The sequence below is a fragment of the Anabrus simplex genome, chromosome 2 (assembly GCF_040414725.1).
Source record: "Anabrus simplex isolate iqAnaSimp1 chromosome 2, ASM4041472v1, whole genome shotgun sequence".
In the NCBI taxonomy this organism is placed as follows: Eukaryota; Metazoa; Arthropoda; class Insecta; order Orthoptera; family Tettigoniidae; genus Anabrus; species Anabrus simplex.
The window spans coordinates 714236777-714257400 of NC_090266.1; the positions used below are offsets into that span (position 1 = coordinate 714236777).

Sequence of the window (20624 nt, forward strand, 5' to 3'; positions counted from 1 at the left end):
ATATCCATTAGCATCTCATCAATTTTGACAGGAAAGGAGTCTGCACCCTTCATGGCAGCCAAATTAATCAAATGACATGGGCATCCCATAATAATAATGTTTTCGCACTGCTCTCTTAGTTTAGCAGCAACACCGTTTTTTCTTCCCATCATAACAGGAGCATTATCTGCGCTAAAAGCTACACAGTTTGCCATCGGAACGTCATATCTTTTCAGAACATCCAGGAGCAAATTAGCAATATTAATACCAGTAGAATTGGCTTCCAAATTATCCATGGATAGCAAATGATTTTCAATCCTTTTCAATTCTTTGTTGAAAAACGAGAGGACGATATGATAGAGCTTACTATCTTTATCATTGCTACCATCAGTTGAAATCGCAAAAGGTTCAGTCTTTAAAGTTTGAATCACCTTACTATCTGCATCATGGGCCATTTCATTAATTATGGCAGATGTTTCTGTTCTAGCACACGCATATTTCTTCGCAATGTCTGAATCTGGGAACATCTTTCTGAACAATGGCCCTGCATGATCAGAACAAAACAATGCAAGGTTATGTTTGACAATGAATGCCGTGAACAAACATTCTGCTCGAGTGACTGCACCATCTTCCTTCCCACCTACAAAAAAATTACTTCATTTTTGTTTCCCTCGAGACAGCTAGCACTATCTTTGTGTTTCTGTGCGACACTGTGAGCTACAATATCTGTTTTTCCCCCATGTGAGAAATTAATATCACACCGACACACGGAACAAAATGCATAATAGTTTCCTTTATTAGACCGTAAAATGAACGGAAATTCAGTTTTATAGGTATCCCTGAACACTTGGAGATAACGTTTGTTATGTTTTGTAGTCATCATGTGAAGAGAAAATACCACAAACCATCACCGACACAACTGTCTGAAATACACTGAAGTCATTAAAATTATGAACTCGGATCAACACAAAAGCACTGAAATACGCAAAACTACCACATACAAAACAGATCAATATGTCTCGGACATTATTAACATATGACTTTGACAGGGGGAAAAGCACAGAACCGCAAGAAAAAACACGTGGTCTAAAACTCCAACGAAAGTACACACAGAAACGAGTGCGCGAACCACACAATAACAAACTCACTCTTTCGTCCCGATCAACGGAGTCCCTAGCGGTCGCTAGTGCGCATGACCTTCTCTGACTCGTAGAACGATTGCCGTCCCGAATTCCCACCTGAACAGCACACACGCTGCTGTAGTGAGCGGGAAATATGATACACGAAGGCAATGGATGATCCTCCTGCCAAATAAAGCATCAAATACCGATAAATATGCTTAACACGTTCCCTGCGGCAGTGAATTTCGATGACTTAATATTACGTCGTATCGGCCCACCGGTGACCCGATGCTGCCTTTAGTTATTATCGGTTTGGGTCACCGGTGACCTGACGAATTTGACTTTGTTTAGTCCCTAGTATGACATCCTAAACCATGCATGTGCACTTGTTGTGTGCGTTATTGTTGAGGAGACATTCCAGCGTATTTACCTGTGCGACAGTGTTCCGATTCAACAATTGCGTGAAACAGAAATGACCCCGGAAATAATTGGGTCACCGGTGGGCCGATCAGAACTAGCAGTATGCCTTGATCCTTTACTTCCATTGGAACACTATGTTGTCGATTAGTTAACGGAAATTCGTAACTAGGATGTAGTTACTCACTTCGCAATTCTGGGAAGTTCGCACCGACGGATAAGAGTAACATATTTCGGGGCACATGGTGACCCGAACCGCACGGAACGTGATATAAGCCTACCCCAGTGCTGTCCTAACCCTCTTTCTTTTCCGTGCCACCGGTGTGTCAGAATGTGAAAGCTCCATACCTAAAAAGGACGTGAAATTGCTTGTAAATATTATATTCGGAAGATAATAAATATATCAATAACTACTCCAGTAACCTCTATAGGCTTTCCTAAGAGCAATGTAGAAAGCAGATATCAGAAGGGTGGTACTCCTTAAACAACAATCTACCATCTGCGGGCAGCAACACTCTAGGCTTCATTCACCGTAACCACGCTAAGCGATTCCCGCGTAAAAATATAGGTCAGACAACAATCGGGACTCAGGGTGACCCGAAGCGATATGAATGGAAGATGAAAAAAACTTCCTTCGGGTCACCGGTGGGCCGATCAGAACTAGCAGTATGCCTTGATCCTTTACTTCCATTGGAACACTAGGTTGTCGATTAGTTAACGGAAATTCGTAACTAGGACGTAGTTACTTACTTCGCAATTCTGGGAAGTTCGCACCGACGGAGAAGAGTAACATGTTTCGGGGCACATGGTGACCCGAACCGCACGGAACGTGTTAAAAATGAGGTTGCGTAAATTACACAAGCACATAAGAATTCGTACTGACCGTACTGGAGGTTATATTGGTCAAAAATAGGAAGAAATAAAAATAAATCGGAAAACGAGTTAAAAATCGGAAAGTTTCCGGGTAAATCGGAAGGGTTGGCAGGTATGTTTTCATGACTGCAATGTCTTCAGTTTTTGAGATACAAGTAGCCTCAAAAAAGGTATTCAACACTTTTCTCACCTGTCTTCACCCCCTTAAGGGGATTTTTCAGAAAACAAAAAGTATGTGTTCCCTTATTTTTAATGGAGATCCCAAATACCAATTTTCATGTCTGTAACATCTTCAGTACTTGAACTATTTTCACTTCTCTTCACCCACTCCACACCCTCAAGAGGATTTTCCGAAAACAAAGAAATACAGTGGACACCGTTTATTGTAATCACGGATAATGTTATGAGCCATATTATATAATTACTTTTATGATGTCCCGTATTGACAAATACTGAAGCATTGAAAATCTCCCGTTTATTGTGATCATGAAATTCGGGTTATGCTATCACATTTGCTTTCAAGGATTTCGTTCTCAAGTATGCTAGTAGAGTGCATACAAGTGAGTTACCAGAAGGAGAGGAGAATGTTGAACTTCGTCCAACAGGCTTAACGGAAGATGAATTTTAGGAATGGTTGAACACTGATGACGGCATCATTACTGATGCGAAACAGACAGAAGATGACATGTGAGGCAGTTACTTCCGCAGAATTAGATACGAGAGGTAAAGAGCACGGATCATAGGGAACCTAAAATATTTGTCCTGAATGAGTAAATTTATAATACCAATATAATGGTCCGTTATTGGACATCAACATCTACATCATTTGATGGCCAGGCAGGCATCTATTTTTTGGAAATGAGACATGGCTCTCATAGTGCATTGGCACTGCTGGTGGCTTCAAATAGCCTATGCAGTGGCCTCCACTGTATGCACTAGCCTTGCGTCTTGGGTGGTGTGCTAAGTCCCAACTGACGAGTCTAACTTAGCACACGAGGGCGAAACGCAGGCAACCAAGAATGGGTTGGCTGGAAGATTTATAATGTTCAATAACGGACCATTACAGTATATTGGTATTATAAATTTACTCATTCAGGACAAATATTTTAGGTTCCCTATGAGAATCAACATCTACATCATTTGATGGCCAGGCAGGCATCTATTTTTTGGAAATGAGACATGGCTCTCATAGTGCATTGGCACTGCTGGTGGCTTCAAATAGCCTATGCAGTGGCCTCCACTGTATGCACTAGCCTTGCGTCTTGGGTGGTGTGCTAAGTCCCAACTGACGAGCCTAACTTAGCACACGAGGGCGAAACGCAGGCAACCAAGAATGGGTTGGCTGAAAGATTTATAATGTCCAATAACGGACCATTATATTGGTATTATAAATTTACTCATTCAGGACAAATATTTTAGGTTCCCTATGGGAATCAACATCTACATCATTTGATGGCCAGGCAGGCATCTATTTTTTGGAAATGAGACATGGCTCTCATAGTGCATTGGCACTGCTGGTGGCTTCAAATAGCCTATGCAGTGGCCTCCACTGTATGCACTAGCCTTGCATCTTGGGTGGTGTGCTAAGTCCCAACTGATGAGCCTAACTTAGCACACGAGGGTGAAACGCAGGCAACCAAGAATGGGTTGGCTGGAAGATTTATAATGTCCAATAACGGACCATTATATTGGTATTATAAATTTACTCATTCAGGACAAATATTTTAGGTTCCCTATGGGAATCAACATCTACATCATCAGATCAGCTATTCGCGCACCCAGCATGCCAGCAACACTTGTGAAACTTATTATGTTTTTGGGCGTTATAATGTTCTGCATATCTAGTTGAGAAACAGTGGCCAGTTTGGCCAACATAAGAAAACTTACATACTGAGCATCTGAGTCCATATACACCTGAGCTTGAATATTTATTATTAGTTGAATTGACTGAGTTATGATTAAAAATAAATGTTGATTTGTATTCTGTGTGGAGTAAGTGATTTTTACCTCGTTTTTTTTAAGGATTGGTAATTTGATGGATTTTTGGGTTGGTAAATGTGAACTTTGCAAATTTTGGTTTGTTCGGTTTTATTGGAGAAAGGTTTGTGGTTAATTTTAGTCTAACTTTATAAACGATTTTGTTGATCATATCTGGATTGAACCCGTTGAATCTCGCTATTCCTTTTATGCAATCTAATTCATTTTTTAAATTATTTGGTGAAAGAGGGATTTTTAATGCCCTGTATACTAAACTGTAATAAGTGGTTTGTTTATGGGGATTTGGATGCAATGATTCATTTTTTTATAGTTATTGGAGTAAATGAAGGCTTGCAGTAAATTTGGAAATCAAATTTGTCTAAAACTTGCGTGATTTTGACGCCTAGAAAATTGATTGAATTGTTTTCGTTTTCCTTTGTGAACTTTATATTATCGTCTAAATTATTTAGAAACGTTAGGATGTTATCACTATTGTAGAGTTGTTTATCGATAATTGCTAATGTGTCATCGAGATAACGGAGCCATAAACTAAGTCCGTTGATTTTTTTACTATTTTGTTGTGTTCTAAGTTGTCCATGTAGATGTTCGCTAAAATGCCAGAGATCGGGTCTCCCATAGCTAAGCCATCTTGTTTATATATTTTGTTGTTGAAAGTAAAGTAATTATTGTGTAAAACAAAAGTTAGTAACTTTATGAATTCGTCTATTTCAATTTTGCTTAATGCGCTGTGCTTGGCGAAGTTGTTCTTTATTATGGTGATAGTTTCGTTGACGGGTATATTTGCATACATATTCGTGATATCAAAGGAACATAAAATGTAATTGGGTTGTAAATTGAATTTGTTTAAAATTTCGCAAAGTTTAATGGAATTTTTTATGAGATTTACATTGTGAAAATTAAAATGGTTTTTTAAGAACTTGTGGAGGAACTGAGAAGTTTTATAAGTGGGACCGTTTCTGCTATTGATTATTTGTCTGATAGGGGTATCTTTTTTTGTGTATTTTAGGTAATGATCTTGCTGTAGGTAATTTCGGATTCATAGTGGTCATTTTCTGATAGTCTTGTTCATTTAGTAGGAATATTGAATTTTTAAGGAGTGTTTTTAGATTGCATTGTATTTTTACTATGGGATCTTTATTGATTAATGTGTAGGTTTTATCGGAGAAAAATTCTTCTGTTTTCTTGATGTAATCTTGTTTATTCATTAGAACTGTTGTATTGCCCTTATCAGCCTTTGTTACTATGACATTATTATTATTATTATTAACTTTAGTTTTTGGTTCTGTTTAGAAAAGTTAGAATTATTGTTAGTTATTATATCGTTGACGAATGTAGGTATTTTCTTCTTTATTTCATATTTAACATAATTTTGTTTCTCTAAGGAAATCTGTTTGTTAATATTAGATTCAGTCTCGGCAATGGTGGTGATTACATCTTCGACCTTTTGTGAATTAGGCCAGTTGTATTTTATGCCTTTACCGAAGAGATCCATTTCACTATCTGAGAAAACAGTGTCAGATAAGTTAATTGTAGTGGGAATGTTCATCAACGAAGGGGTAGAAAACCGGGTGTTCCTGTTCTGATTGAGGGCTTTGGGTTTAGCTGTTTGTAAACAAGTTAGCTAGTGGTTTAGTGTCTTTTGTTTTCTATCTAATATAGTAGTCAATTCATAGTTGGTGTACCTAAGAAAAGAACTCCATTCAAGTGGAGATAAATAATGCGAGATGGTCAAATGCGTCCGGTATAATTGCAAATTTAGGAATGATTTTTTCTTGTACATTTGTTTAATTTCATTTCTCAGCCACATGTTGTTTACTTTATTTTGGATGCCATTTGACTTTTGGTATGGAATGTTTTTAGTTTGTAGTACCAACCCAAAAATCCATCAAAATGACCAATCCTTTAAAAAATACGAGGTAAAAATCGCTTACACCACGCAGAACACAAATCGAAATTTATTTTTTAATCATAACTCAGTCAATTCAACTAATAATAAATATTCAAGCTCAGGTACATTTAGACTCAGATGCTCAGTACGTAATTTTCCTTATGTTGGCCAAACTGGCTGCTGTTTCTCAACTAGATATGCAGAACATTATAATGCCCCAAAACATAAGTTCTCTGCGATGAGTAACCACATGAAGGAAACAGGTTCACAAATTTACTACAATAGATCGGGATTTACAAATCTTTAAAAGAATTGAAAGAGGTAAGCTCATGACGGAATATGAAAACTTATACATCTTCCTAGATCTACAACTTAACAAAGACAAAAACTTAAATGATGTAATAGATAACAGAAGTCCTTTTTACGAACAGATTCCAATTCTGTTACAAAAACCATTCCTTCAGAATAGTGAAAATGAAAACCTACAACCTGTTTTCCAGTCATTGACCGGGTCAGGGATGTAATGAATGAAACATACATAGGCTGTTATTACAAAGGGGTCACCACTCCCAAGGCGATTTATTAACGAGTGATAAATGCCATGAAATGATAATGGAGAGTGTTGCTGGAATGAAAGATGACAGGGAAAACCGGAGTACCGGGAGAAAAACCTGTCCCACCTCTGCTTTGTCCAGCACAAATCTCACATGGAGTCACCGGGATTTGAACCATGGTATCCAGTGGTGAGCGGCCGACGCGCTGCCGCCCCTTCAGAATAGTAATTTTTATAAAATATTTAGCACCAAATCAGTAAACACTCCCACCAATCTAACACACACACCACCCCCTCCCCTTCACCCACTGCTGGCAACTCCCCCTCATGCTCAACGAATAAGCCCTTAGCCACGCCGTCTCAAGCTCAACCCCCTCCACCAAGACTTCACAAATACAACATGCAAAGTAAGAGCTCGGCGACTGCCAGTTGCTCTAAAGCTCTCAATATAAGTAAACATCTCAGCGGTCGAAGGGGTAACTGTCAACAGTTTTCATTTAACTTCCACTATTTAACCCCCTAATTCCAATCATGATTCTTCATTAAATTTTCAAAATAACTCTTTAATTACAGAATTTCATCACCCACTTGGTTACCCACTGACTGACAACAACTTTTACTACAACAGTGTTCCCTTTTGACTAGTATGCTCATTTCAACACGTATAACAACAAAGAGCCACACCTATCACAAAGTCTTCCCACAAATACTACACCAAAGAAGATGGCCATATGACGTCTACATAAACTCCAATATAGCCTACGACACCAACATTCTAATATTATATCAAAAAGGAACCATGCCATATGAAAATTGTTCAAAATTTATAAACATTTAAATGAAAATCAATAATGATAACTTCAAGAACCAAGGACTATTATCAATGATCAACTTCCCTCAAGTTTTTAACAACACGCCATTTGACAATCAACTGGAATATGCTTTCTGATTATTAACTTTATTGTAATATCTTTTAATGTCAAGAATCCACCACCTATGCCATAATTCTCAAACAATTGCCATGTTTTTAGACTCAAATATTAACACAAATATTATTAAGTAATAGTATACTACATTTTAGATTACGATCTCTAATCCATTTTACAAGACATAGTTACTTTTTAACAGTGTTCATAAGTCATTTCCAATCAGGTACCTGATCTATTCCTAAGGTAAAATATGGCTGATGATGCCTAATACTGATAGGCAAAACATGTACCATCAAATGTATTAATTTTATGTTAACATTTTTGATAAGGACAAAGTCCTAATTTTTAAGATTGTATTGTATTGAATAGGTGGGTAAAGAAAAATATACTAGTGTCATTTAATAGTGGTACTACTCGCAAATAAAAGGCAACCCATGGTGTTCCCTGTGTGATGGTACTAATCACAAGTAGCTTCATGGTTCTAATACAACCATCCCTTGGTTGCCTCTTATGACAGGCAGGGGATACGGTGGGTGTATTCTTCATCTGTGCCCCCAACCACAGTGGGGTGGAGACAGATGGAGGAAGCGAGACAGGCGTAGGGAAAGAGACACAGTGCTATTGTCCAGAATTGACAAGTGGGGGCTTGCACTGTAGTCAACCTAGTGAACTTGTCTTTTGCACCATGTGCTGTGTAATAAATCGGCACATGCACCCTGAGAGGCCCTATCCTCCTCTGTTCTTCTTTATCTCTCTTATCTGAATTTCATTAATGTCTAACAAATCTACACGCACCATCTTTGCAGACCCAGCCAGTTCTACTTTCTTCCATAACCCCCATTGACAGCTCTCCATTGAATTCCATTCAATTTGCCAAGTTGTTTCCATAGAGTCCCTCGCCTGCAAATGGAAGTGGAACACCATTATTCCCATAGGTTCAAAACAATGTTCGGAGCTCAGTAAATTCTGTGAAGGGGGTTGCTGCCCTACTTAGATGTAGTCTCAGTGATGATCTCTCCTATAATGGGTTAGGGAACACAAGTGGATTGTATAGTCCTAGCTGCTGAGCACAAGGAGGGCCATGACTCAGAATATGCCCGAGATTCCCACTCATATTCCATAACAAACTGGTACCCCGACTGTCAGGACCACCTACTAGGTCACTCAGCCGTTGCCCATGGTTCATGATCTAGCATGCGACTAAAGTAATTCTATACATGAACCACATGCAAATATACCTACAAAAGTTTAAAGAATGAGTGGTTTTTTATGCCCCTTGTTGAACAAACCAGACAGTATTAAGCACATACGAACAGCAGCTACAATGCAAGTTCTTCTTCAAAACAAACTTATGATTTCAATCCTGTTCCAGAGGTGAGATCTTCAATAAAGAACCTGATCTACAAAAAAACTAACTTCCATGAACATGTCTGTCTCTTGCTTATATATTTCCCTCTAGTCATACAAGCCACGTGCTTAATAAACTAATGATGCATTCTTCTAAGTTCTAGAGTAATTAGTGAAGTTATACATACCTCCCATCAAATCTAGCTCCAAACATTCGTAGATCACTTTTAGTTCATCAAAAAGAGCTTTCACCTGGAACAGGAAATGGATTATATTGAGTTGAAATAAAAAATGTATGTTAGGAAGAATCTCTATACAACAATTACATGGAACAACTTTTATCAACATGATCAAAAGATGTACAATATGAAAATAAAGGGCCGATTGCAGAAATGATGACTAGTTTTAAGCCTTAGACAACGTGTAAGTTGTGCACAGTCTTCCATTGCATAAACAATGTTCAGCCGGTGTTTAACTACACATCGTTTAAAGTTTCAATATTGGTTTGAAAATGGAGATAGAAGTACCTTTCATGCAACACTTGGCTTGTTGCAACAAATGAAATTCATCGGTGTGCGCATGCCGAATTGTATTCAGCTGTTGCCTTCCTAAACATTACTCAAATATGGCTAAGCATGAGCATTAGAATACCGCTTTCGGTGGAAAATAAATCTAACATTATTGACACTAAAGCGACATGCCACCGTACAAGGAAGTGTAGCTTTGATTATAGTGTTGTTATGGTGAGTGTAATCTACTTATAAATAGCTTTGGCGAAGGGAAGATGAAATAATAGTACTGTGTAACTGAATGAGTTGTACGGGCCATGTAGATGTCAGCTTGCATTCTGGAGATCATAGGTTCGAAGCGCATCGGCAGCCCTGAAGATTGTTTTCTGTAGTTTCCCTATTTTTACACCAGGCAAATACTAGGGCTGTTGTTATGGCCACTGCTCTTCTTCCCCAGTCCTCTTTAAACAATAATTGCCATCATCATCACCACTTGCCTTTTCCTATCTCATAGTTGCCAAAATCTTATCTGAATATAAAAAAGCCCATACAACCTACTTTTTAGTTGTCACTATGATGTGTGCTTACTTGGCAGTAAATATAAGCGAATCCCTCCCGGTTGATGTATGTGACAGCCCTCTGATGATTGGGATAAGTAATTCTGACATGTATGTAGTGTGATCCACAATTCCATAGAAATTATCCCAAGTATAATAAAATATATCAGTTGCCAAGAACTGTAGTCAAGTTGATAGTTACCGGACTGTCCCTTTGTCGGTTTCAAGAAACCTAACTAACCTTTCTTCTCAATCATCTCAACACGATAATACAAATTACATGTTTCATGGTACATAACCTCTGACTGTGATTCACTCCTCACATTTGAGGTTAAACAGTCTTCCCAGCAGTGTTTAAACATGGCCGGTTGAACATTGGTTTTAGACAGTGTCTACGTTATAAATATCACCTCTGCAATGCAGCAGCTATACTTAGACACCGTTTAACCATAGACATTGTCAAAACTCAGTCTCTTCTATTGGCCTACGGTCTCCATATTTACTAATATGGTATCAACTACAATAGCAGATGGTGATAAAACGTTCTATCTTCAGTTTCTTAAGATTAGGCCAATATATCTCCAAGTACTTGCTTACAAAACACCTTCCCGGGCTGTGTCTCAGACAGTTGAGGCACTGGCCTTCTGACCCCAACCTGGCAGGTTTGATCCTGGCTCAGTCCGGTAGTATTTGAAGGTGCTCAAACATGCCAGTAGCCTTACTGGCACGTGTAAGAACTCATGCAAGACTAAATTCCGGCACCTTCACATCTAAAAAAAAAAATTAAAAAAAAATAAAAACCCGTAAAAGTAGTTAGGGGAATGTAAAGCTAATAACATTATTATTATTTATCATTCACAAAATACCATGAACTGACCAACAAAACTCTATCAATGAATTTCCTAAAAGCTATTAATTGGCAGTTTGTAAAACCTTTTCCAATGTTATGATAAAAATCCTAATATGATACCAGGGTTCTGATTTTTTTTTTTTGCTAGTGGGTTTACGTCGCACCGACACAGATGTCTTATGGCGACGATGGGATAGGAAAGGGCTAGGAATTGGAAGAAAATGGCCGTGGCCTTAATTAAGGTACAGCCCCAACATTTGCCTGGTGTGAAAATGGGAAGGCACGGAAAACCTTCTTCAGGGCTGCCGACAGTGGGATTTGAACCCACTATCTCCCGGATGCAAGCTCACAGCTGCGCGGCCCTAAAAGCACGTCCAACTCGCCCGGTGGTTCTGATTCTTGTTCAAGCCATATCTAGCAGTGTCAGAAAGGTTATTAGGTTCTTCTTCAGGATTGAACTGTGTTACTGTTTTAGGATGACTCTTCAAATACATTGCAGTACTCTTTCTCCAAGTGACTGAAAAAACCCTACTCGATCTGAAGTAATCAGCCTCCTCATATAGCTAAAGTCAACAACAAAAATGATTGTTGTGCTTCACCTTTAAATAGCCTCCTCTCTCTCTTGCTGATGCAAGCACCCATGGGGACTCCTGAAACAACTAGAATGTGCATGTTACTCAGCAGGCAGCTGGAAATTACCACTGCTGTTACATAACTTGAGGGTTCATCCTGTATGTTCATGCTCTGACCTGCATATTGTATTCTGTGTATAACAGGCATGCAAGAACTGCTGATTTTGTAGCCTTCTTCTAAATTCATATTGTTCGGGTACTTCTTAATTTCAATATGTCATCTAAACATCGCTGCTATAGGCCTACATCTACTGTTGCCAAGAAGTGCAAGACCTATACCAGTAATTAAACTTGATACATACACATTTGTCACACCAAGAACCAAGACACAGACATTCCAGCTGTAGCTAAGCATTCCTGCGGAACAAGACACGAAACTCCATTTGACAGAACAAAGATTTTAAGTCATTCCCTGCAATCTTGAAGGAAAAATCGGAGAGGCCATTGAAGTTGATTGATCAGATAGTGCACATTACAGAAGATAGAAAAGGCAGGAACAGTTCCTGTACAGTACAGAAGCAGCACAATGGTAAGTAAACCCTCAGTCAACGAGTTATCCGGGCAGGCTGAGAAGCTCAGATGGCAAGCGCTAGCCCTCAGAGCCAAAGTTGGTCAGTATAATCCCAGATAAATCCAGTGGTATTCGAAGATGCTGAGGCATGTCAACCTTGTGTCAGTAGATATAACGGCACATAAAAACTCTCCTGTAACAAGATTACTACACTTCAGCATCTCTGAAATCCATTCAAGTAATATATATATATAAAATAAGACTTTTGTCTGTACATCCTCAGAATTTAAAAGGATCCTATTTCTGTATCGATCATGTCCACAGTAACAAGAAAATGCACTTTTAAATTTTCCATAATTTCTGTCTGTATGTACACGCATCACTAGAAAACGGCTAAAGAGAATTTAAAGAATATCAGTATGCAAATTTGGGGAACAAGTTGCTACAATCTAGGACATAAAAAATGTAATTAATGCTCAGAGAAATGGTAGATTAGGAGAAGGCCTAAAATTAAATTTTAAGTATTTATGTTATCAGCGGTCCTATCTTAATGAAAATCGGTATGTAAAGTCAGGAAATGTTGCTAAAATCTAGGCTATAAATACCTTTATTCACACTGAGATAAAGGGTAGTTTAGGGGAAGCCCTAAAATTTAATTCTTAAATATTTATGTTATTACAGGTCCTCTCGATAAATACTACATAACTAAAGTTATATAGTATTAAATTTCCCATCATTTATGCCATACACATTTACTGTACCAGCTATGATAACAGAGATATTCATATTTGATAAGATAATCAGCTATGTGGGAAACGATAAGAAAAGGAACGTGATTGTAGCGGGTGATCTCGATTTACCAAATGTCAATTGGGAAGGTAATGCGAACGACAGGAAGCATGACCAACAAACGCGAATAAGTTAATATGGGATAGAACCAACTAGAGGGAAGAAAATCCTGGATGTGGTGCAGGTAAAGCCAGATGAGCTCTAAAGAAACAGAAGTAATAGATGGTATTAGTGATCACGAAGCTGTTTTTGTGGTAATTAAAAATAAATGTGAAAGAAAGGAAGATATTAAAATTAGGACTATCAGGCCATATGTCTGATAAAACAGGCATGAGGGAGTTTTTAGTAAGTAACTATGATCGGTAGAAAACGGTAAATAAAAATGTAAAGAGACTTTGGGATGGGTTTAAAGCAATTGTTGAGGAATGTGAAAATAGGTTTGTACCTTTGAAGGTGGTAAGGAATGGTAAAGATCCACTACATTATAACACAGAAGTAAAGAGACTAAGGAGGAGGTGCAGATTGGAAAGAAATAGAGTTAGAAATGGGTGTAGAAGTAAGGAGAAATTGAAGGAACTTACTAGGAAATTGAATCTAGCAAAGAAGTCAGCTAAGGATGGCAAGCATAATTGGCGGCCATACAAATTTTCATGAAAAATGGAAGAGTATGCATAGGTACTTTAAGGCAGAAACAGGTTCCAAGAAGGACATTCCAGGAATCATTAATGAACAAGGGGAATGTGTATGTGAGGATCTTCAAAAGACATAAGTATTCAGTCAGCAGTATGTCAAGATTGTTGGTTATAATGTCCAGATAGAGGAGGTGACTAATACTAAAGAAGTATTAAAATTTACCTATGACAGCAATGACATTTACAATAAGATACAAAAGTTGAAAACTAGAAAAGCAGCTGGAATTGATAAGGTTTCGGGGGATATAGTACCATACCTGAAGTACTTGTTTGATTATCGTTTGCATGAAGGAACTTTACCACATGAATGGAAAGTTGCTATAGTAGACCCTGTATATAAAGGAAAGGGTGATAGACAAAGCTGAAAATTACAGGCCAGTCAGTTTGACATGCATCGTATGTAAGCTCTGGGAAAGCATTCTTTCTGATTATATAAGACATGTCCCTGTAATAATTAAGAGGGGAATTCTTCAAGGCAGTATTATTGGATCTTTACGTTTTCTTATGTATATATCAATGATATATGTAAAGAAGTGGAATCAGAGAAAAGGCTTTTTGCAGATGATGTTAATCTGTACAGAGTAATAAATAAGTTACAAGATCGTGAGCAACTGCAAAATGACCTCGATAATGTAGTGAGATGGACAGTAGGCAATGGTATGATGATAAACGGGGATAAAAGTTTGGTTGTGACTTTCACAAATAGGAAAAGTCCTCTCTGTTTTAATTCTCTTTGGGGATCATTGTAAATACCTAAGTATTAATATAAGGAAAGATCTCCATTGGGGTAATCACATAAATATGATTGTAAATAAAGAGTACAGGTCTCTGCACATGGTTATGAGGGTATTTAGGGGATGTAGTAAGGATGTAAAGGAGAGAGCATATTTGTCTCTGGTGCAACCCCAACTAGAGTATGGTTCCAGTGTATGGGACCCTCACCAGGATTACTTGATTAACGAACTGGAAAAAATCCAAGGACAGCTCGATTTGTTCTGGGCGATTTCCGACAAAAGATTAGCGTTAAAAAGATGTTGCAAAGTTTGGGCTGGGAAGACTTGGGAGAAAGGAGACGAGCTGCTCGGCTAAGTGGTTATGTTCCAAGCTGTCAGTGGAGAGATGGCGTGGGAGGACATCAGTAGGCTGCAAGATGCAACACCTTATCTCCACGCTGTACAGTTTGTGACTTTCCCTCACTACGAGAAGACTTCCTGTATTATAGCAAGCCTTGTGCCTTCATTTCTCATTATTTAATCACTATTTTATATAAAAAGCATATATATACCGATATATATGACAACCATATTTTTATTTGATTATGTACTCTTCCAGACTCTCTAAATGTAATAAACTAAAATAAAATTAATGTGACGTACTACTTATCTTCGACAGTGTTAGACAGTGTGAATAATAAAACTTGGCCAACCTTTAGTTTAACTACACTGTACAGGCTTTTAAAGGACATATGTAGAGGCATGATTTTTTCGCTTTAATTCTTGAACAATTTCACGAGAAGAATACTAATTTTCGCGTTATTTTGCGAAATAGAAATTGCCGTATCGCTTTAATTTCGCTTTAATGAAATTCTAAAGTTAATCATTAAAAGTTTCATTACTATCACTGATCGTTGATTGTGGAGGTTTAATTGATATACTGGACATACCTGGTACATACTTCTGAAGCCATTTCCGGTCTGCAGGGTTGTCTACCTTCTCCAGCGGGATGTTGGTTTTGAGTACCATGGATGTTATTTCGTGAATAAATTCTATTTTTTTACTATAGCTATCTTCTGCATATCTAATGAGAGTTCTATTGTGGCCTGTCGTTTCACTGATGGCGTGCTAAATTTACGTTCTGAATGTTCCTTATTTTAAAAAAATGTTTTGAGACAGTGTCTTTTTCCTCCCAATCGATACGAACATTACAAAATATAGACATTAAAATATTGCTTTCCGAAACGTATAAACCTTCACTCGCAAACTGTTTAGCTCTGCTGTGCACCGTAACACTTGTCGAGCGACCCATCTTCGCTACTGTCTGTGATCAGTCGCTTTCTTAATTTTATCTGACCACGAAGCCGAAATACACCAGTCAATTGTGCTGCATGTAGATGTCATTAGGTATTCCAGGATTGCACAATGCCATGAGGAGACAGGCTGGGAAGGGATTACCAGCCACCAAAAGAACAACATTCTAAACATTTCGTTTGGCAAGAAGCCTGGAGCCAACCCCTTTTCTTTGATGCCATGTCTTACAGAGATTTTCCAGAACATTAATGATAACAAATTTCTTTCCTGTTGATTAATCCTTGTTCGCTCTTCCTTTTCTTTTCATACATAATCTTGGAACAAAATGTCAAGTTCGTTATTCACTACAGATTTCGCTGTAATATCGCGATATAATTGAATTTCGCTTTAAAATGGCCTTATCGCTTTAATTCGCGAATATAATATCCATATATTCTTAACCAGGAACATATGATACGTAAAGATATCCCAAAATCGCTTCAAATTATTTTTTGTCGCGTTTATCGTTAATGCAAAAAAATCATGCCTCTAGACATAGGGTTCCAGTTTGTTAAAAGAGAATGTAAACCTGTGTTAATGGATAGGGAGGATATTGTATTGTGGAGACAAAAGTATTTGCATGAAATTAGGAGATATTGTGCAGCAGGCTTTTGTTTCTGGACTTTCAACTGGCCTGAAGCAGCCGACTGGGAAAGGTAGAAGGCTTATCACTGTTCATGTACGTAGTGACTCTGGTTTTGTGGAAGGTGGAGCTCTCGTATTTGAATCTGAAACTACACGAGAGTACCATGAAGAAATGACAGGTGACGTCTTTTTATCATGGTTTTCGCCTATCCCACCGAAACTCAAACCCGGGAGCGTGATTGTAATGAACAATGCATCTTACCATCTGTGAAAGTGGAACGAATCCCTACAATGGCAATGCGGAAAGACCAGATCATTACTTGGCTCGACAGTCACCAAATAGAATTCAAGGCCGATATGGTCAAAGCAGAATTCCTCGAATGGGTGAGGTCAGTGCGAGACCAGTATGACAAATACATTTGCAACGAAAGAGCACAGAAAGTGGGCAACTGTGTTCTACGACTTTCACCCTACTATTGCACTCTCAATCCCACTGAACAGATATGGAGACACGTGAAGGGTTACGCTGCAAGAAGCAACACGACCTTCAAGCTACAAGATGTACGAGCTCTACTTTTCGTAGCCCTTCAAAATATGACAACAGATAACTGGAAGGACTGCATTAGAAAGGCAATGAAAGAAGACCAGATGTGGGAACTAGACGGCCTAACAGATGAAGTTATCGACAGATTTATCATCACTGATAGCGGCCAGAGTAGCAGCAACTCATCACACAATGCCAGTAATGAGAATGGAGGGGAAACATCATATGATATGGAAGGAATTGAGCCCCTTGCAGGACGACTAAGAAAGGTAAGCATGTACAGTATACGTGGAATTCTCACTTTGTTATAACCGCAACTAACTGTATTTCTTGTCTTTTTGAGTTGTTTCTTTTCGACAGATGGTGTTACAGGATTATCAACAGTTCCGTCTGACATGTCCAATCATGTCATATCAGGATAGGAACTCTACAAGTGATATAAATTTCAACTCGAAAGTTGGTATTAACCGGGTGGACATTGCAAACAGCTGTCCTAAGATAAACCTTCCATGTGTAATTTTGTGCTCTAGCCTAAGAGAGCTCTCTTTAATATTCATAAATGAATAAATAAATAACATGGGCCCTAATCTTCAGCAGTAGATCTCCCCTCAAACCCGTTTAGTTTCACACAGCTCAAAAACTGTTCCTCATCTATTTTATGTAGTGTACACAAATATGTTTGTTCCAGAAGTTCAGATCTTCGCACTGTTGTCGCATGCGATGCGCAGCCCTGTATGTCCAAACACAAGACGTTGTAAGGGTGGGGGTCAGTACTACACGCTCAGCGAATCACAACTCTTTCTTTGGCGGAGGCATGGACATACCATAAACAGGATTAAACTCGCGTGAAAAAGACAAATGACATGCTAGCATAAACAGTAAGACTACAAACTACATTTTCCATGGGGCAAGGCCATTCAAATTTAATGCTGTCACGTTTCTCAAGCAGGTTCAATGTTCCTTAGAAATGTGAATCTGGCATGTCTAGTCATATATGGTATATTTGCACTGCACAAATGACAACTGAATTCAGTAGCAGTGAATAAAATGGCAACTCCAGAACTATGTCAATTGAGGTTTATTGGGACTAAATAATCAATATGAGCCAATTAACTGAGAAATACTTTGGAATATATTATGATGTTATTGGTTCTACATCCCACTAACTATGAAGCGTGCCTTTTTTCGAAAGTACTGTTTCTGAACATTTCTATGATGTTAAGTGGGTGCAAGGCTTCCTTCACATGTTGACATGCCACATGCAACGGTGGGAATATTTAGAGTGTGGCTATCTTGTAAACTAGTGTTTAAAATGTTCAAGACAATAGATCAATTTGCAGCCGGCGAGATAGGTCTGCAGAGCAGCTGAACATCTGCTGTCGCAAATGATTTGGTATGTGTGGATGAAGCAAAAGTTCAATGAGGACAGTCTGTACACAATTTCATCAATCTCTTGGCTTATCCCACAATAATCAATGATTTCGGATGTGTGCAAAATGGGTGACAAAATGCCCCACTGAAGAACGCAAGTCCAAACGAATGGACTGTGCATTGGTCTTTCTCACACAATATGCCGAGGAGGGTGATGATGCATTAAACTACATTGTTACAGGACATGAGACGAGGCAAGGATACAATATCCCATATCACTACTGAATCAAAACAGCAATCATTGGATTGGAGACATTTAATGTCGCCAGTGATAAAATGCAAACAATTTCCACCTGCAGGATCATGTACACCCTTTTCTGGGACAGAATGAGCATTTTGTTTGTTTAATTCTTGCCTCAGAATGCAACAATGAGAAAAGATGGCTACTGTTTGATGCTACGAAATCTAGATTGCGTGATTCAGAACAAAAGGCGTGGGATGCTTTCCCAGTCAATCCTCTTGCTTCATGACAATACCAGATTATGAACAACTAATCAATCTCAAGGACCTCATCACTTCATCTGGAAGGGAAAACAGCAGCAGCCCCCCTACGGTGCTGATTTAGCACCAAGTGATTTCCACTTTTTCACTCACCTGAAGAAGTTCCCAGAAGCATTTTGATAACAATGATTACAAAAAAAAAAGGAGTACAGACATGGCTTCCATCACTGGCAGCAGTGTACTAAGACGAACGCATACAAAAATTGGTGCCTTATTATGACAAGTCCCTTAATAATGGTGGTGACAAGTAGTTTAAGGGGTGTAGAATCCAAAGAAAATAATATATTTTCAAAATAATGTTATGTTTCTTTGAAGGAAAAATGTTGATAGTTAAAAAATGTACCTCGTACCTTTTACGGTTTTTGGAGGCTCAGAGGTGCCAGAATGTTCTCCAACAGGAGCTCCTTCACATATCAGTAAGTCTACTGGGACGAGGCAGTATTTAAGCCTCTTCAAATCCCACCAGACCTGAGGTGGATTGATGATGATGCTTGTTGTTTAAAGGGGCCTAACATCTAGGTCATTGGCCTCTAATGGTACGAAATGAAATGACAAATTAAAAGTCCAAAATCCTCCACTGACCGGAATTCAAATCATGAGGATGAAGAATGAATGGATGGATATGAATTTAAAACAATCGGAGGAATCAACCCACAGTGCCTCACATTCACAGAAGCCGACGTAAAACAATAGTATTACTGACCAAGGGACTGCTTCTATAGCACAATACTGAATCGATGAAGCTTGTAGTCAAAAGAGGTCCAAACTCCAAGTCATCGGCCCCTCATAATGGTACTTATCGCCAGGAAAGTAGAACCATGGTAGTTATGTTACTGTACTAATAAAAAGTACCGTAGACTCACGGTATTCTACACATTATGGTACTACTCGCAGGTAATGAAATTCACACATGTAATACAGACCTATGGTGTTTCGCACATTGCAGCGCCATTTACAGGCAATGCAAATCTATGGTGTTCATCACATAAGTGTACTAACCACAGGGACTCTCGCTATCCCGTGGTGTTTCTTTGTCTGCGTCCCCCACCCACAGGGGGCGAGGTGGATTGAACCCACCAACTTGGGCTCTACTGTCTGAGCCACTCAGCCAGGCAAAATACAGGGACATTCTTTTATCGATATAGGGGATTGTCACCCGCCCGTTTTCACCAGCGCTGCGAGCTTGTCTTCCACCAAACACTTTGCCATAATGGGCTTCTCGGCACCACAAGTTTCCCTCCTTCGCAGTCTGCCGAGGGGTTTATCAGCGTAAGGTTCAGTTTAGACAAGTGTTCATGTGTTTAGTGCTCAGTGGGTTGTTCCAATGCTATTTTCATTACATGAGCGTTTATATACCGGATGATTCTTTTGCGCCTACTAATTTTGTTTTATGCAGCCCAGCTAACTGGCTTGTTTTATATGTAATGAAAACATCGGCCTTTCTCGTATACACAGCAAAAACAAACATATCTTTGTACTTACTGCCTAACCATAATAGGAAGACATTCTGCCTGAACATTATTAAACAATGGCAAACACAACTGAGCTCTCTAAATTATATGAAAATGAAACGTCTGAGAAACATGAAGTGGGCATTATGACTGTGTTAAAACAATTACACGAGCTATAATCTGCATGCAGTGTTTCGCAGTGCATTGTAGCGTAGTTGCTAAGGGCAAGGAAAGGAGGCAGGTCTTGCGTGTGAGGTGGAGGTTTGAATCTGGGTGAGGATTAATTTTTTTTTGTAATTTCTGTCTCAATGTACGTGAATTATCCTCTTTTATGCATATTTTCAGTGAATAACAATGTATGTGGCAGTATGAAGGACTGATTTGACATCAAGGCCAGATAA

General features: G+C 38.7%; 1 protein-coding gene across 1 annotated transcript in view; it reads right to left on the reverse strand.

The window, feature by feature from the left end:
* The window catches only part of LOC136864399 (thioredoxin reductase 1, cytoplasmic), a 228547-nt gene that overhangs the window by 185766 nt on the left and 22157 nt on the right, over positions 1–20624 (reverse strand). The window contains exon 2 of the mRNA XM_067141343.2: positions 9294–9357. Coding sequence (XP_066997444.2) covers positions 9294–9357 — 64 coding nt within the window. The remainder of the gene's footprint in view (positions 1–9293; positions 9358–20624) is intronic.